The sequence below is a fragment of the Miniopterus natalensis genome, chromosome 5 (assembly GCF_054644295.1).
Source record: "Miniopterus natalensis isolate mMinNat1 chromosome 5, mMinNat1.hap1, whole genome shotgun sequence".
Lineage (NCBI taxonomy): Eukaryota > Metazoa > Chordata > Mammalia > Chiroptera > Miniopteridae > Miniopterus > Miniopterus natalensis.
This window is the reverse complement of record NC_142085.1, coordinates 5,380,903-5,399,741: the sequence shown is the minus strand read 5'-3', so window position 1 is coordinate 5,399,741 and position 18,839 is coordinate 5,380,903. Positions and strand designations below refer to the sequence as shown.

Here is an 18,839-nt window from a genome sequence, read left to right as displayed (position 1 = left end):
GTTGAAGCTGGTTCTCATAAAGTCCCCCTGGGTAGAATCCCCTTCTGTCTTCCTACAGAAGTGTAACTATCTTTTTAAATTGAACTTATTGGGTGACATTGGTTAATAAAATTATACAGGTTTCAGGTGTACAGTTCTACAACATCATCTGTGCACTGTATGGTGTCCCCACCCCAAGTCTCCTGCCATCACCATTTACCCTCCTCCCTCTACCATCTCCTAATGAGGCAGGGCAGGTCTCTCTGGGGACTCCTGCTTGGTGTTCCATCTTTTTTCTACTTTCTTGCTTTGTTTTGGCTGGTCTAAGGAAGCAATAACTTTCTCCAAAATAAACTTTATTCCTAAGATGAAACAAAATTTCCAGGGAAACTGTGAACTCTGGGTCTGAAGAAGATAAAGAAACGAAAAGGGCATGGCAGCCCACTGGGGTATGGGAAGTGGAGGAGGGCTGAGGAAGGACTCTCAGAGGATGGTGGTGGCCGCAGGGAGCACTTCCTGACTCATGAAAATGTCCAGGTCCACATTGGGATCTTCCAAATCCAGTTTCAGAAATTTATCTACTAATGTCTGGCAACTGAGGACAGAAAACAGTGCAGTGTATGAGAGAATGGATTACTGAGTCCTGAGCAGAGGGGAGAGACTGTGGCACAGGAAACCCGGGACCTTGAAAATTTAAGGATTTCAGAAAGAAATAGTGGGTCACTGAAAGGCAAAGAGGCTTTCTGAGTCCCAGAAAAGGGAGAAGAGCTGCAGAAGATGCTGCCACAGGAAACAAGGATCCTGGGTCATACACTCACTTTTCCATTTGCTGCTCCTTTAGCAACTCCTTGACAGGCTGGATGGGTTTTCCACTGCGGATCAAGTCTGAGACCTAGGAACAAAAACGCGGGAAGGGGTGGGGGAACTGGATAAGAAAAGAGGAAAAAAGGGTCAGAAATCCCATGGCTCCAGAAACCCAGGCCCCTGAGAAGAGAAGGGACAGTGGAAGGGAGCCCAGATGGACAGGGTTGGCATCTGGTCTCATCACCTCCTTGCCACGCGCTATGAGCTTGTCAGGAAGCCTGGCTTGGGCAGCTGTGTGAAAGGCATGGCTGGCGTTGGCAACACCTTCACAAACCCGATAGAAGAAGACAAGGTCATTCCCATCTTTACAGGTCTCCATGGTCTTAAAAAATAAAAGAGGACAGTGTGTCATCATCACTCAGCTTCCAGCTCTGAAACCCATGGCCAATCCCTGGGGGAGTGAGGAAAGGAAGGGGCATGGCCCCTGTGTTCAGGGAGCCCGTTCTGATGAAGGAGCCAGTCTCCAGCTCTGCAAAACGCTTGGCTTAGGGACCCGTAGGGGGCTAGATTAGTTTCCTCACCAAATACTGCACAAGGGGCGCCTGTGGCAACAACTGTAGCTGAACGAGGCTCAGAAAGTTGGTGGCCACAAAGATGTGGGGGCACGTGGGTCCAAGTGCCAGCCAGTGTCGGAGCACAGCAGCCAGAAGTGCGAGCCCATCTACCTGTGCAGAGGACAGGGTAAGGGTGCAGACCATGGGTGCCCCATGTGCACCCCTCCACCTGCCCTGGCCTTCCCATCTTGTGCTTTTCTGTTTCTTTTCCACCCACACACCCCTATTCTTTCCCTGAGGCCCAGCCTCCCCTCATGCTCCTTTGCCCTCCTGCATTTTCTCCTTAGTTCCTCATCAGTTTTTCCCCTCACCGTGTTGGTTCCCTTTCCGAATTCATCAATAAGGACCAGAGACTGTTCTGTGGCATTGTTCACTGCTTTTGCCACCTGCTGGTACCAGGTGGACAAAGGAGAGTTTCATTAGCACCCGAGACCTGTAACATACTGACCACAGTCTGCCTGTGAATAAAGCTGCTTGTATATGTGTGCACCCTACTGGACTGCAAATTCTTTAATGGCGAGGTACATGTTTTGTTCACCCTTTCATTGCCTACAGTGCCTCATACAAAGCAAGGGTTCAAAAGAGGTTCCCTAGCCCTGGCTGGTGTGGGTCAGTGGTTAAAGAGTCGAACACGCACCAAAGGGTCGTGGGTACAATTCCCAGTTAAGGGCACGTACCTGGGTTGCAGGTTCAATTCCCAGCCCTGGTTGGGGGGGGGGGGGCATGCAGGAGGCAACCAATTGATGTGTCTCTCTCACATTGATGTTTCTCCCCCCTCTCTAAAAATCAATGGAAAAATATTCTCTGGTGAAGATTAATAAAAAATAAAGAAGAGGTTCCCTAGTGTAGAGGGCAGGCAGCAGAAGGAATGTTTTTTCTGTTCTGATAATTTTTCAAGGGTACAGTTCCTTCCCCATCCCCCCCCCCAATCCCACCTCTCTGCTCCCTTTGACCTGGTTGAGGTCGATCATGAAAGTGGAGAGGCCAAGAGAGATGGATTCACAGCTATGAATACGGGTGAAGATGGCGTCTACTGCCCCAATTTCAGCTTCCTCTGCTGGCACAAAGCTGCCCACCAAGGCCATGAATGTGATCAAGCCCACCTGAGCAGAGAAGGAGACCGAGTCTGGGGCCTGCCTGGTGGTAGGGGCTGAGGCTAAACTGAGGAGTGAATGATAGATTAAGGAGAGATGGACACAGTTTAATAGAAGATCAAAGCCCCTTCCATTCACTTTAGAATCAGTAGAGAGGGGCAGGGAGTGGGCAGAGGCACAATGAGGAATGGTGTGAACCTATTCAGAGGCGGGGGAAGGGAACTGAGGCCATGGAAGCTCTATTAGGGCATGGCTCTCTCTCAAGTGGAGAATGGAACATTAGGTAGAAGAGCAGGGTGTCGGTTATGATGTCTTCATAACAGGCAGGGTCAGAACACAGCAGGAGAAGAACTGCAGGGACCTGGGTTGGCTGGCAGGTGGGGATGAGATGATGGAGAAGATGCCAGAGGCCCAGTGTGCAGGGTTCTCCTACCTGTTTGAGGTATATGCTCTTCCCTGAGGAGTTGGGTCCAGTGATGACTTTGACTCTCCCTTTGTCCCCACTGCACTCTGTGGAGTTGGGCACGAAGGTTCGGGCACAGAGTTCCATCAGAGGATGTCTGCAGTGGGTGGAGAGGTACCTCACACATCGCCTAGATGGGTGAAGCCCCCAGAATATGGGGCCTTCAGGCCCCACCCCCTCCTGTTCTCACCTGCCATTCTGGATTCGTACCCCAAGGAGTTGGGGGGAGTAACGGGGCCTTGAGTAGCTATAGTCCCGGGCAGCACTGGCAAGAGCCAGCAGGACGTCCAGGCGGGAGGCAAGGTCTAACACCCGGGTCAAGACAGCCGCCCGCGCCAGCACCTGACACTGCAGCTGGTACATCAGCAGGGTCTCCTGGTCTGCTGGTAGGTGAGGGTGGAGCTGGGAGTCAGCTCCAGGGGAATGTGAATGAAAGACAAAGAAGCCAACAGAGGGACCTGGAAACTAGCTTGAAGATACAGTGAGACACCCAGAGACATTCAGAGGAGAGGATGTGGAGTCAGAGTGAAAGAGAGAGCAGGAAGGAAAGGAGCCCGTTGGAGTCCTCTCCCTTCCAGCCTTTTGCTCCTCCTCACCGCGGATGTCGCAGTGCAGGTCCCCCAGCAACGTATCCAGCTCCCTGGTTCGAGTGCTGCGGTAGTGCAGCTTCTCCTCCGAGAGAAACTGGGTAGGAGAGTTCAAGCTGTGGGCTTTGCACCTCTTGGTCCTCACCCTCTCCCACACTTCCAACCCCCTGAACGCCCCCCGACTTATCTCTCCTTCATCTTAGAGCTAATACAGATCAAAGTAAAACTACAGAAGAGAGGCCCCATACTGGGTAGTGCTGATGGGGTAAGGCCCGCTGACAGCTGCTGATTCGGTTTCCTGTCACCTCCCTACAGAGGTCGAGGGTCTTACCATGAAGTCCAGTCCCTCAATCTCAAAGTCACTGGCCTCCACCATGGAAGGCAGGCGTGGAACAGAAAGAAGGAAGCCGATCTGGGGAGAGTAAAGAGGAGATGCAGCAGAGCGTGATGTACGTACTGGGCACTTTCTCTCCCTAGAGGAAGCCAGAGTCCCTTGTATCCCCAATACTTCCCTCAGGGGCCTAGAGCTACCACAAGGTGTTCATGTTCTTCAGACTTCTCCAGAAGTTTTCGTATCTACCAATGTGTCCTTCATAAGCCTACTATCTCCCCCAAAGGCCCCTAGAGGTTACACCCAGCTTGCTGCCCTCACCAGAGGGATATAGATGACACTGCATGAAGGAATGCGCGAGTCCAGATTCTCCAGCTCCTTCCGAGCGACCTCAGTGAGGAAACTGGGAAGCCCCACCAGCCTTCGTTTTTCTAGGAAGGTGGAAGACATGTGGCTATCAAAAGTAAGGTTCCTGCCCTGGTTGCCGTGATTATCCCCGGTTGTAGTGGTCACCTACCAAGGATGGCATCCCATCACTGTGCAGGCTTGTGTTTCAGGGCTCACAGGCCCTTCCCCACACCCAGTACTCACTCTCATCAATTTCAGGATCTATGTTGGGGAGGACTGTGAAGCGATTTGCAGCAAGACTGCCCTCAAAGTCCACCTGAGGAGGCAAGAAGTCCAGTTGCTTATCAGCTAGCACCATCTCTCAGTCCTGTTGCTCACCTCTACCTGGGCCCCAATTCTCCCTGCAGTCCCTGATTTAACCCTAACCCTCCAAGCACATCCCTAATGTTCTGCCACCATTCCATGGTGAATGGTGAATGTCCTTTCACCATTCCATTCTTTAGTCATTCAACTGAGCTCAATGTCTCCCAGGACTTTCCCATCTTCCACACCACATCTCTTGCCTCTAGTTCCCCAGAGGTTTGGCCTTCTTCCTTCCACTCACCACTTTCCCAATGAGGCTGGCAATGTGGTGCAAGTCATCAGAGAACTCATGGGCAATGTCCCGAAAGAGCTGGATGGACTGGGGCAGGGAGCGACAGGCATCCCTCAGGCCCAGGGCACTGTACACAGTCTGTAGGAGAAATGGACAGAGGAGGGTGGCCCACACCCAGCCCCAGCTGGAGTGAGGGGACAGGGATGGACTGAGAACAAAGGCCAACAAAGAAAAACACAATAACAAAGACAGAGAGAAGATCTCAAAGGCAAAATGAAATAGCGAGGGGAAAAATGTGCCAGGCACTGCACTAAACACTGAGGTAAAAAGACAACCAAGAGCCCAGCCACGTGGCTTGGGGGTTGAGCATCAACCTATGATCTAGTAGATGGTGGTTTGATTCCCCAGAGGGCACATGCCCAGGCTTCGGGCTCGATCCCCAGTAGGGGGTGTGCAGGAGGCAGCCCATCAATGACTCTCTCCCATCATTGACATTTCTATCTCTTGTTCCCTCTCCTTTCCTTTCTCTAAAATCAATAAAAATATATATTATATTAAAAAAAAAGATAACCAAGATATGATCCCTGTCCATATGAGCTTACAGCCTAGGGAGGAAGAGAATTTTTTGAAATTATTTTTAAATTTATTTTTAAATATATCTTTTTGGTTTTTGTTAATCCTTACTCGAGGATATTATTTCCATTGCTTTTTATATATTTTTTTATTTTTTTACTTTATTTTATTTTTTAAAATATGTCTTTTAAAAAAGTATTATTTTTATTGATTTTAGAAAGAGGAAGGGAGAGAGAGAGAAACATCAATGATGACAGTCATTGATTGGCTGCCCCCTGCACACCCCCTACTGGGGATCAAGCCCTCAACCGGGGCATGTGCCCTGCTGGGGAATCAAACCACGATCTCCTGGATCATAGGTCGATGCTCAATTTCTGAGCCATGCTAGCCAGGCTTTTCTGTTGCTTTTTGGAGAGAATAGAAGGGAAGGAGGGAAGGGGGAGAAAGGGGAAGAGAAATACACTGATGTGAGAGAGACACATTGATTGGTTGCCTCCTGCACAAGCCCTTACTGGGGCTGGGGACTAAACCTGCAACCCAGGTACATGCCCTTGACTGGGTTTACATAAGTATATAATTAAATTAAATTTTAAAAAGAAATTCCTAAAAATGAAAAATAGAATGAAACAAATGAACATAAATGTATGTCCATATAGTGGCATAACCACACAGAGAGGAACTATTCCAAGTGACTAAAACACAGTAATTTGTACATCCCTCGTAAGTACAAACAGAACTGTCCCTCCTCTCCCCTCAAAAAAATCTTAACAGGCCCAGCCAGTGTGGTTCAGTGGTTGAACATCGACCCATGGACCTGGAGGTCACATTTGTTGCCTTTTTATTTTTATTTTTTTAAATTTTTAAATATACCTTTATTGATTTCAGAGAGAGGAAAGGAGAGGGAGAGCGACAGGAACATCAATGATGAGAGGGTCATTGATCGAGCCCGCAACCGGGCATGTGCCCTGACCGGGAATCGAACCCCAATCGCCTGGATCCTAGGTCGACGCTCAACCTCTGAAGCACGCCCGGCGGGCTGGAGGTCACATTTGATTTGATTCCCAGGCAGGGCACGTGCCCAGGCTGCGGGCTGAATACCCCCGGGGGGGGGTACAGGATGAATCCGATAGATGATTTTCTCTCATCATTGATGTTTCTATTTTTCTGTCTCCCTCCCTTCCTCTGTCTGAAATCAATAAAAACACATTTTTTAAAAATCTTAAGTTTTCAATTATCATATAGTTGGTAGTAGTGCTGGTATTGCTATAAGATTGTTATGGATGTAATGTAGAAAAAAGCAAATGAGTGATATTCTAATTTTATCATTCCTAGCGTTACTGAGAACCAGAATTTCCAGAATGGAAGAAGAAAATATTGAAGAGATAAGTACAGTAAAGGAATATACAAGGTAAGAACACTGTGGTTCCAAATGGTTGTGTTGGTACTAATTTATGTTTTGTTTTTAAAGTTCCTAGATTTGTCCCTAGAAAAGGCCTAGAAGCAGTAAGCAAAACATGATGAGCACCCTCTAGCCTTCAGATTGTGGTACAGAAATAATATTTCTCCCTTAAAGGAACCAGGGTTCCTTGGAGAAATGTCTGGTTCCAGGTTAGAACCAGATGTAAATTATATATCTGGTACACCTTGTCAAACCAGAGAGCAGGGAAGCTATCAGAGTCTACCAGGGTTGTGTTTAAAGGACTCAGAAGCCAACCTCAAGAGGCTCCCACTGGAAAAGATGGAATAACTTGAACATGTATAAAGAATAAAAACGCAGTGGACTGGAAGACGTATGTAAATCTATGAGCTCATGATGATACTAGAATAACAACAACAAAAAATTCATTGGCTACCTGGGAGGATGTTAGGGAACTAATTTACTAAGAAAAAAAATCAAGCAATTTTCTGTGATATGAATTGTATCACTGGGTAACCAAAGAGCAGAGGAAGTTTTTCTTTTTTTTCTCCCCATTGCTTTTTCAGAGAGTGGAAGGGAGAGATAGAGACAGAGAGAGAGAGAAACATTGATATGAGAAAGACACATTGATTGGTTCTCCCACAAACGCCCCGAGGCATGTGCCCTTGGCTGAAATCAAACCCAGGAACCTTCAGTCAGAGGGCCTATGCTCTAGCCACTAGGACAAGCCGGCTAGGCAGGAAGTTTTTCTTTAGGAAAATTTTCTGGCTAATAAATAAAGAAGAAAGGCAGAATTAAAATAGCCACTTTGCAATCCCTAATAAAGTAATGGATGTAGGTATTGAACACAAAAGGCTGTTAACATCGCAAAAAGAGGGACAGATATATTAGACATTATGTTCTTCTACTTATGAAATAGTATTTTTTAAAAATCAAACTTGAACCTGATCGAGCGCCTTTCTAGATTCAACTATCAATTTACAAAAATTTTAGAAAAGACAGAAACATGTCAAAACCACCTAGGGAATATAATCAGCAAAATCCAGGCTAAGAGAAGTTCTATATGACAAATGACTCAGCTTCGTCAACAAATAACTTGTAAGGGGGATGAAAATGAAAGGGGAGGGGAGGGGAGGGGAGGGGAGGGGAGGGGAGGGGAGGGGAGGGGAGGGGAGGGGAGGGGAGGGGAGGGGAGGGGAGGGGAGGGGAGGGGAGGGGAGGGACACAGGGAGAAGGAGGAACCCATAAGAGACTTAAAGAGACATCATCCCATTGCCATATGCTGAACATACTTGGTTCCTAATTAAACTAATTTAAAAAATCATGATATTTAAGGGCTCATTAAAAATATATTTTGTCCAAAGAGAATTCAAGCATATTTTAAAGCACATTTAAAAAAAATTTTTTTTATTGATTTCAGAGAGAGGAAGGAAGAGAGAGAGATAGAAACATCAATGATGAGAGGACAGTCATTGATTGGCTGCCTCCTGCACACCCCCGACTGGGGATCAAGCCCTCAACCTGGGCATGTGCCCTGCTGGGGAATCGAACCATGATCTCCTGGATCCTAGGTTCCACATTCAACCACTGAGCCATTAAAGGAGGTTTCCAAGACAGTTGCAAAGGACTTAGGCAGATATGTTAGGGGTGTAGTCTGTAGTTCTGACTATTCTGCAGAACTTCTAGCGCCAATAATGGAGCGACAGAATTCGTTCTCACTAACTTACTGTGTAACCTTGGATAAGCTACTTAACCTTCCTGAGACTGGTCTTCGTCATTTTAAAATAACTAGTACCGAAGATTAAAGATGGCAGTGGACTGAGTGGAAGCTAAAAGTAACTAGTATCACCTGGCCGTTGGCTCAGAGGTTGAGCATGGAACCTAGGATCTAAGAGATCTTGGTTCCATTCCGGTCAGGGCACATGCCTGGGTTTTGGGCTTGATCCCCAGTCGGGGGCGTGCAGGAGGCAGCTGATGAATGACTCTCTCATCATTGATGTTTCTTTCTCTCTCTCTCCCTTCCTCTCTCTGAATTCAATAAATATATATATATTTTTTAAATAAATAAATAAAGTAACTAGTATTGCTGTGAGGATTAAACAAGGTACTACTCATTCCATTCCCAGCATCATAATTTGCACAATGTTAGTTAATTGCTCCACTCCTACATCCCAACCCCAACTCCATTCTGCACAACCTCAATCCTCTTTATCTTTTACTTCTATAATAATCATGTCAACTTTAGTACATCAGAGAAAACTTAGACTCAGCAACAACCTCAAATTTCTAATCTAATCCCATATCATCTATGAAATATTTCCCACTATACATTCCAATGAATTATCAAGCTATTGAGACTGCTTGCTTGTTGATACTAGAAACAACATGTCTCTCCTGGCACTCACCAATGCTTTGAGGCTGTTCCCTCCCTCTGAAATTCTTTCCCTTTCTCAGAAAAAAAAAAAAATATATATATATATATATATACATATGTATATATATGTGTGTGTGTGTATATATATATATAAAGAAAAAGAGAGAAAAAATCATGACACTTAAGAGATGAGATTTAAACATTATATAGTTGATTATATTAAATAATTATGTTAATTTTGAGGTAAGATAATGGTAGTTATTCATTTTAAAATTTTTGTTGTTGTTGTTAATCCTCACCCAAGGATATTTTTTCCATAGACTTTTTTTCTTTTAAGGAAAATCTTTTTTTAAAAATTTTATTTTTTAAATGTTTTTATTTCTTTTAGAGTGAGAGGAAGGGAGGGTAGAGAGATGGAAACATCGATGAGAGAGAAACATCAATTAGCTGCCTCCTGCACACCTACTGGGGATGACAGGGAATCAAACCAGTGACCTCTTGGTTCATGGGTCAGTGCTCAACCACTGAGCAACACCGGCTGGGCTCTATTAATTTTTAGAGAGAGTGGAAGGGAGGGATGGGGGGGAGAGAGACACATCTATTGGTTACCTCCCACATGTGCCCCAACTGGAACTGGGGATCAAACCTGCAACCCAGGTAGGTGTCCTTGTGATTGGGAATCAAACCTGCAACCCTTCTATGTGTGGGCTGACACTCCAACCATGGAGCCACATGAGCCATGGCAGTAGTTATTCTTTTTTAAAAATAATTTCTTTTAGAAATCATACTTAAACATTTATGGATAAAATGATGGCTGGGAATTGCTTCAAAATAATCCAGAAAGTGGAAAGTGGGAGAAGATATACATGAAACAAGACTGGCATGAATCAGTGTTGAATCTGCAAGGTGGATACATGAGGGTTCATTTTATTATTTTCTCAAAATTTTTTCGACAGCCCTGGCCGGTGTGACTCGGTTGGAGCATCATCCTGCACACCAAAAGGTTGCTGGTTCGACTCCAGGTCAGGGCACACATTCCTGGTTGTGGGTTGGATCCCAGGTGGGGGCATGTACAGGAGGCAACCAATCAATGTTCCCCTCATACATCAATGTTTCTCTCTCCCTCTTTCTCCCCTTTCCACTCTCTAAAATCAGGAAAAATAATATCCTCTGGTAAGGGTTAAATACAAAAAATAAACATTTTGGACACTATCCACAACACAAGCTTTAAAAAAGTTTCAGGATAAAGCTGAACAGGGTAACCACAATACAGAGGGTCTAGAACACATGCTGAGGGGCTTAACCTGAACTTCTAGGATTCAAGAAGGTAGGTCCTACCTTGTAGAGAACCTGCCAGTCACTGACCTTGGTGTGGGACAACTTCATGCGTTTCAGAATCAGCTACAGTCAGAGAAGGACAGTCGGACAGGGAGACAGCCACTGTTTTCCCTCTCTCACCCTAATGCCCCTCAGGAAGCCCAGTGTCCCAGATTGGCCCTCAACCTCCTTCCCCACCTCCCTGCCCCCAACCCTGGGCTCACAGGCACGCTCTTGATGTGACCCAGCAACCTATGCAGCATCTGAGCCATGTCCAGATTCTGGGGTAGCAGGAAAAACTGAATGACATCCAGGCGAGAATTTAGTTCCCCCAGGTCATGAGTTGGACGTGTGAACCACAGCCTGGAAGTGAAGGTTGGGGTGAGGAGACCTGAAATTACATCTGTTCTCATCATTGTCTTGATCTCAATTTGTGAAAATGCATGTTTGCAGGTCCCTGGAGATTGTGGCAATATGTATCTGTACTGGCAAGTACAGTGTCCTATCTATGCAGGGGTGTCCACATATATCTACTGAATCTCTCTGGATATGAGCACAACTGTGTCTGTGTATCACGGTTTTGATGGAGATGACATGTGTCATTCCATGTGATAGAGTTTGTCAATATTTTAGGAGAACAGTATGTTGAGGCTTTTGTATGACAACACTCTAGCTCTCTCGGTGGCTGAATAGGAGAGGGTGAGTCAGACTGAGGTTGTATATCTGAATTAGCTGTGAAAGCATCTCTGGTATAATAGCACAGACATTTGTCTTCCCTGTACTTCCTGTTTTAAGTATATAATTGTCCCATGTGGAATGATTTAAGTCCTCAATTCATGATAATGGTCATCTCTGCAGAGAAGAAAAGATTGGAGAGGGATATTTAAGGGGCTTCAATAATACTAATTTTTAAGTTGGCCGGTAGAAACGCAGAGGTTTATGTTATTCTTACTAGTATTTATACCTTTTGTGTATCTGAGGTATTTACTACTAACTTAGTGTATCGAAACGTCTCATCTATGTTTGTCTAGTTCTGGGTGTCCCTATCTCACTATGGTTATGAAAAGTGTATGATTCTATAAGGACCTGTAAGCGCAGTTTTTTCTACATTAGAGCAAGCCATTAGGCATCCATTTTGTATAGGAGCCAACGTGTGGAGCCACTGGGGCCTGAGGATATGTATCTCACACTGTAGTCTATGCCAGTTACCCTGTGTTAGAACACCCCAGGTTAGAATAAAGTGGAGGACTCAGTTGGATTTGAGGGTGGATTTTAGGTACCTCTGTTCTTTGGCTACAAAAGGCTGCTCCATGCAGGACAGTTTAGGACAGTCTGTGAATGTCTGTCCCCACCTTGGAGAGCACATGAGCCTCACCAAGCTAACTTTCATGTAAAACATCTGGGTTTTTACTGCTAGTGCCAGGAGAGTTTAATCAAGCCAAATTTCCTCATTTTACAGCAGAGGAAATGAGGCCCTTATAGCATAAGCAACTTGTCCAAAGTCATACTGCTAGTAAGAAGCTGGGGCTCAAATTCAGGTCTCCAGACTACTAGGACAGTGCTCTTTAGAGCATACTGTGACATTCAACTAACTTCCTGGTGCACTGTCCAGCTTTAGGCCAGCTGGGCCCTTAGTTCATCATTCAGGGTGTGGTTCCATGCCCTGCGGCATCCTATCTAGGGAATCTGCATTTCTCCCCACCTTTAAGTCAGTTCTCTTCTCCACTGAGAATTCCTTCCCTCTCATCCCTGACTGAGATTAGAGATCTGTACCTGAAGCACTGGAGAATGTGTGGACAATTATATCACCCACCAATTACCTGGAAATTATCCTAAATTAATGTCCAAAAGGCACACATTGCAGGGCAGGTGAGGTGGGGGAAAGACTGTGCACCTATAGGCTAGCAAATGTTTCTGCAGAGTTTTTAGAGGTGATGTCACCAGTGTGCTTGCATCTGTGAATTGTGCTCACTCATCAAGTGCTAATGAGTACAAGGCCATGTGGTAGGCACTGAGGTAACAGGAATGGCCACTGCACAGAGCTCACAGCTATGAGGGCAAAGAAATTCACCAACAACTAATTCCAATTGATGTGACAGTGCAACTAGAAAATATCAACCAGCACTAAGTGAGCACACAGGAAGGCGAATGTCAATCTCCTTACAAGGGCCTATGAAAAGCTTCATGAAAAAGGTAACAGTTGGGTTGCACCCTGAAGTAAGCTTTTGACAAGGAAGAACAGGGGACTTTTCAGAGGGAACAGCATAAACACAGGCACAATATATTTCCATGATGGCAAGTGGCCCTAAATGACTGGAATATAGGATGGATCTGGTAAGAAAGGATTTAGGAGGGGAATGGGAAGATAAGCCTGTTAATTAAAATTGGGGTGAATGGAAGGAATCCTGAACATCTAATCTTCATCCTACAGGTAATGGGGAATCCTCCTCAGGTTTATGTTATGTTTCTACCTAAGTTTTCTTAAAAAGTGGAGTGACATGCTCAGATCTCTGTTTTGGATTGACAGGTATTTTAGAATAAGGGATAGACTGGAAAAAATAAGAGGGTAGAGGCAGAGAGACCAATTTGGAGGCATACGCAATACTTCCGGTTAGAAATGACGATAGCCAGAATTAGAGCAGTGGAAAGAGGGAGAAGGGGATGGCTGAGAGAGACATTGGAGGATAGAACCAACAGGCCCTAGTGAATGACTGAATTTGGGGGGTGAGGGAGAAGCATCAGTCCAAGGTTCAGAGCTTGAGATGCTGTACTGACACCATTAACAAGAAAATGTCATTAACTAGAAAAGGGAATGCAGGAGGAGGAACAGGTCCAGTGGGTGTCAGTTTGGATGCTTGGAGTTTAAGCTGCCTGTGGACACAGCAGGTAGCAATGATATGTAATTGGCATTCTACATAGAACTCTGAACTAGACACACAAATTTGAGTTGTCAGAGGATAGTTCAAATTTGAAGTGTGGTTTTTATAATTAAAGATATTACCATGTGTACATTAGGGTTTTGTGATTATTTCTGCTGCTTGTATGTGTGTAAGTCTGAGTATCATCAATGAGTATATGTTTATCTGTGCTCACAATATAAAATGAGGATAATACTGGCTACCACATGGGGTTGTTATAAGGATTAAATGCATTTAGCCAGCATCACAGAAAGGGCAGTTGTTTTTATTACTACTGCATGGGGTGGTGTGTATGTCTGCAGACTGCATACATTAGCTTATAGCATGAGTGTGAGGCTCACTCACCTGAGCAGCTTCTCTCCCCACTTACAGCGGCATCTGTTGAGAATTCCTGTGGGGGTGTGGGGGAAGGGAAAGGAATGTGTGGCCGTGTGTCTGAGGCATCCAGGTCAGAGGTTACAGTGTTGGGCAGGCTGGCCTGGGGATCGTTTCCAGATACAGGACACAAAGGCAGCCAGAGGCAGCAGCTGGCCACAAGTCTGAGCTGGGATTACCTAACATGGGCTTAGGGGAGGGAATGGGCACTCATTGGAACACTCAGCCAAAAAAATATGCAAAGCAGGCACAGCTAGACTCACAAAGAGCCCAGTACATATATGTAAGCATTAGACACAACCCACCAATATGTGCATAGTGAAATCAGGTGGATACTTGGGGCAATGTCCCCAGTACACCCTAAAGTCAGAGACAACTGATAAAGACTCAATGCAAATCAAACATGGGCAGTTTCACAGTTACTAACTCTCCTCTATACATAGGGCCTCCCAAAGTCTACTAGGTGCACAGCTAGTAGAGACATTCATACAAACCTAAGGAATGAACATGGAATTGGTAAAGTAAGAGATGTGCCAATTACATTAGACAACTACAGGGTAAGGGGAGGTGCCCAAGTTCAGGGCAGGTACAAAGAGGATAAGAAAGCTGGACTGGAGTGCAAGAGGTATCTGGCAATAGTGGTGACGTGCAAAGAGAGGGGCTGGGACACGTCTTTGGAAGCAGCTGCTTTTCTGGAAGGCTTTTGTAGTACGAGGGATGGGGCACACATACCAAAGAGACTGAGCCCCTCCTTCAGTCCACTGGCCACTTTGTACACTGAGGGGTGAGACTCACTCTTAAATATCTGCAGAACACTGTCAGGGAGAAATGGGGGAGTTCTAGGTAACAAGAATTTTTAAAGGGAAATGAGAAAATGGCAGGGGTTGGGAACATCCTGCTGAGATTAAGTCAATGTAAGGTTTGTCCCTAACTTCTCTCTGCCTCAGTTTCTCCCTTCAGAAAAGTGAAACCTTTGTGCTTTTCTTCTCTCCCCCTCACTCCCACTTTTTTCCTTCAAGTAGATTGATCTTTTTTTTCTTTAAATATATCTTTATTCATTTCAGAGAGAGGAAGGGAGAGGGGGAGAGACAGAAACATCAATGATTGAGAGTCACTGATTGGCTGCAGCTCGCAACCTGGGCATGTGCCCTGACCAGGAATCGAACCCCGATCTCCTGGATCCTAGGTAGCTGCTCAACCGCTGAGCCAGGCCCAGCCAGGCCAAGTAGATTGGCCTTAGTAGCCCCGGGATTAAAGAAACTGGAGCTTCACTAGGACTATGAGAGCACTCCGCTTAACCCTTCTCCCTCCCCAGAGACGACAGCCTCCTTCACCTGCGTACCTGTAAGTATCTTGATCTATGCTCACCAGATGGGTCCTGAGGGCAGAAAATAAGCAGAAGAGAAGGTGCTGGGGCATGAGGGGTCAGAATTCATTTCTAAGTTTCACCCCCTTTGCCCCACCTCCCAGAGCACTGTCTCAGTCTTCTCCCCAGAGCTCCACATTCCCTCAGGTGCTCCTGTGTATCCTAGAGCACTTTACCTGATTGGTCATTGCCGCCCACCTCTCCACCCCTACCCCCACCCCACCCTGTGTTAGTATTCAGGCCTCCCACCTTACTTTGGCTGAGGTTAGGGTAAATCACTTACAACACAAATTTCTTAAAGCCCAGGATGGGAACGTTGATGCTATGGTCTTCCAGTTCAACCCCGATTCTTCTTCGGCCCAGGAACTTGAGTAGCCCTCCAAGTGCTCGAACCTGGGAGGGAATCAGTAGTGCAGCTGGGGTAAATCCCAATGTCCTGGGCGCTGGATTACACCATGGAAAACTATAATTTTCCAGGCCTGGGCTAGAACCACCCAGGACTCAACCCAAGGGCTGGGGTGCTTTTGCCTTTCTCCAACCTGCAGCCTCCCAGCCCTTACTTCCCAGGACCCATCTCACCGTGAGAAGGCAGTCAAAGGGAATAATGGAGGAGAGGAAGAGAATTTTCTCAGTGGTGGTCATGGAGTCTGGGATAAAAGAGTAGTTTCCAGAAAGGAGGCGCTGTTTGCTTATCTCCAGACCTATTTTGGAAAACACATGGAAGGGAAAGGTCTTATAGTCCAATTTTTCACCCCATTTTAAGAAAGTCAATAGAAGAGAAATGATCTGATTTGCCAAGTTCATGTAGGCAAACAAGAACCAAATTTTCAGACTCTTGGTCTAACTCTCTCATTAGTCTGTATATGATATAAAGATGTTTGGCTGAGATCTTAGCCTAAGAAAGATATCTGTCTAGAATTGGGGACTTTTGGTCAAAAAGATCATATAACACTAATGCCCTAACATCTAACTAGGATAGAACATTCCCTGTCTTTTTTGCAAACATGGGAAGGTTATGGAAGTGCCTTATGGATCATCAAGGTCACTGAGGCAGTGGCTCCCCCACACAGCACACCCCACCCCCAACAAACAGTTTTGGCTTAAAGGGGGAAAATTCCAATTCCAAAAAGTGTCACCACTCTCTTCTCAGGGGAGGCCCTCATTCCTAGACATGCCTAAGTGGCAGTTTCATAATAAGCTGCAGGTTATTAAAGGGTAGAGAACAAAAGAGATCCTGAGGAGACTGGCCATGGGGCTTGGAGAACACAAAGGTTTAGGATGAGATAAGGCTGAGAAGAGACCTCTGATGATGGGGTGGAGTCAGGAGAATGGGATGGGAAAGTGGGATGCAGGAATGGGCAAAGCAAAAGGAGATACCAAAATCCACACTTGGCAAAAATATGACTTCAGGTCTCTTTGGATCTCTGGGTTCCTGGGAGGCTGTGAGGGAGGCAAAGAAAGGGCCATTAGTCTGTACATTTCAGTCTTTTTGCCTCTGCCCCGCCTTCTCTCTCTCCCAGTTTTGGCTTCCTGACTCCCTCCCTCCAAGACCCTTTAATCTCCTATAATATCCCATACTTTTAGTCCTTTCTCATTTTCCCTCTCAATCTTACTCAGTCCTTACCGAGCTTCCCCAGAAACCGAGTCATATTCTCATCCTGTTTGGCACTGGTAACGACAGACCGGGGATTGATCTCATCCAGAACTTGGAAGGAGAACAGAGACCAAATGAGTTAAAGCATCTTTATCCCCCAGGAGGAAACCCATAGCCTTATCTCAAAAACGTATTTCCTCTCTCTAAAAGTAGGGAGTGCCTAACACATTGGGAGCGTAGTTAGGAGTCAGGCATGAGAATCAGGAAAGGAAAGGAAGGGGTAGTAAGACTGGTGAGATGGTGGGAGGGAAGAGGGATGCCCTGGAGACTGTCACTGGAGTACAAACCCCAAGAGGACAGACATGGCTGATTTGCCCAGGACTGTACCTCCAGCACCTGATACATTGTAAACATCTAATAAATATCCGTTGAATAATAGACTGTCCTCTGGAAGTCAACTAATAAAACTAATTGTGTCAGGTAAGCACATATGAGGGAGACACTTCCGATCCCAGGGTAGAGGAATTGCTGGTTCTGCCCTCACCTCTCTGGAGAAGTTTGAGGCTCTCGTGGTCAGGGGCGTCCGGCATGAAGTGGATGGTGGAGTCACTAGTGTCATAGTAGGCAATGCCCAAGTAGCCTAAATTCCACAGCACACACAGATGGGTCTTTCTCGAGGGAAAAGGAAACCAGTACTTGAACCACTCGCCAGTGCAGGGCTGTGCCGCGCCTCACCTAATTGTCATCATTTCCTCCTCACTCTCCGAGGCAGGATCATCACCCCTTTCAGTACACGCGACACAGGCGTCCGCGGAGGTGAGTGACCCAGCCCTCCTCCGCCCCTTTTTCTCCTAACACCCGGACGTTCCAGTCAACTCCCGGCTCTCCTGATTCGTTCGAGCTCCTGCTCCCCGCGCCTCGCCGCCCCAGAGACCTCTGCCGGCTCTTCCACGTCGTCGTCCTCCGCCCCCCCGGGGCCCGGCACTGGGCCGGGGCTGGGGAAGCTGGCCGCGGCCGCCCCGGGTCCCGGTCCCTGCGGCATCCCGCCGGCGGTCGCTCCCACCGAAGCCATGGGCAGGAGGCTCTGCGGCTGCGGAAAAGGAAGGCGGCTCAGGCGCGCGCCCACCGGGAGGCGGCTGGCAGGGCGGCGCGCCCAGGTGCAGGGCACTGGGAAGTCTGGGAGCGGGCTGAGGCGAGGGAGAGGTCACATTTTGTTTTCAGCATCTGTGGGGCATTTCGAGGGGTGACTTCTCAGTATCTGTGGAAACCTCGCCCACCCACATTTCTGGGTGTCGCGCCGAGGTTGTACTAGGATGGAGACGCTGTGAGGGCCCTGTGGGGCAAGCTGGGCGAGTCTCCTCTCCCCGCCCCCGCCAGCCACGCCCCCAAGACCGCAGGCCCACGCTCTGGACTTCCCCGCCCCACTTGCGGACAGCTTGCGGAGTTTTCCCGCCTTTTCTGTCACCTGGACCTCGACGAGCGCGACACGAGTCACTAACAGCCACGAGCCTGAGAGAGGGCAGGAGCGCGCCAGCGCGGGAACAGGGTGCGCGCGCGCATGTCCTGCCCCCTTAGCTACTATTGGTCGGAGACACCCGGATTCTGCCTAGAGAGCCAACAGGGTTAGAGGGAGGAGGGCGATCGCAGTCGCGGAGAGGGCTGGGCGCTGATTGGCCTATTCTCATGTGGGGCGGTGCCAGAACGTTCAAACTTCCCGCCCTCTGCCATTGCTTAGCACCTAAGCCTCTGGCCTTCTGGGTTTCCTGGATTTGATAAGTACGAGGCGGAGCCTATGAGGAGGCCGGAAGCCGTGCTTGAGTCTGAGCGTCCGGAACTGTTCCAGGGGCTTCGCGGGGGGTAGGGGGTCTTGGGAGGAGGGCGATCTTAAAGGGCCAGAGGCGCATTGTATTTCGTAGGGAGTGGAGATAAGCGACAGTAATTCAACCGGTGTCAACAACTCTAAGTCAATATTTGTCTCTCTTAGTTAATATTTATAAAGAGCTTAGAGCGGTGCCTGGCAAACGTAATAAGAGCTTCGTGAGTGTTTTAAATAAATAAGGAGAAATAAGTGAGACTTGTATCGCAGCCCT

The 18,839-nt window shown here is 47.1% G+C and overlaps 1 protein-coding gene across 4 annotated transcripts; it reads right to left on the bottom strand.

The window, feature by feature from the left end:
- Positions 1 to 324: 324 nt before the first annotated feature.
- Positions 325 to 17,821, bottom strand: MSH5 (mutS homolog 5). Of its 4 annotated transcripts, none has more exons than XM_016215344.2 (24): positions 17,684 to 17,821; positions 17,294 to 17,417; positions 16,780 to 16,860; positions 16,533 to 16,595; positions 15,735 to 15,856; positions 15,439 to 15,548; positions 15,132 to 15,167; positions 14,522 to 14,604; positions 13,760 to 13,805; positions 10,721 to 10,859; positions 10,518 to 10,580; positions 4,825 to 4,953; positions 4,464 to 4,536; positions 4,194 to 4,303; positions 3,873 to 3,953; positions 3,551 to 3,638; positions 3,145 to 3,337; positions 2,925 to 3,051; positions 2,351 to 2,500; positions 1,709 to 1,783; positions 1,365 to 1,508; positions 1,028 to 1,165; positions 798 to 871; positions 325 to 574 (listed from the first exon to the last, which is right to left on the bottom strand). In XM_016215344.2, exons 1-24 carry the CDS (start codon positions 17,819 to 17,821, stop codon positions 463 to 465), a joined length of 2,499 nt encoding a protein of 832 aa, XP_016070830.1. In that variant the 3' UTR covers positions 325 to 462. The 4 variants fall into 4 exon arrangements, with proteins under 4 accessions (XP_016070830.1, XP_087673419.1, XP_016070829.1 ...); XM_087817293.1 differs by having other exon boundaries at positions 1,709 to 1,786; positions 2,925 to 3,084; positions 3,145 to 3,334; XM_016215343.2 differs by having other exon boundaries at positions 1,709 to 1,786; positions 3,145 to 3,334.
- Between the last annotated feature and the right edge of the window lie 1,018 nt (positions 17,822 to 18,839).

Excerpts from the sequence above, each read along its gene's own strand:
- MSH5 (XM_087817293.1), bottom strand. The coding sequence starts at position 17,821 with ATGGCTTCGGTGGGAGCGACCGCCGGCGGGATGCCGCAGGGACCGGGA. Across the intron at positions 3,954-4,193 it reads GTGTCATCTATATCCCTCTG|ATCGGCTTCCTTCTTTCTGT; the intron begins GTGAGGGCAGCA and ends TACTCTCCCCAG. Across the intron at positions 2,501-2,924 it reads AGAGCATATACCTCAAACAG|GTGGGCTTGATCACATTCAT; the intron begins GTAGGAGAACCC and ends TTCTCTGCTCAG.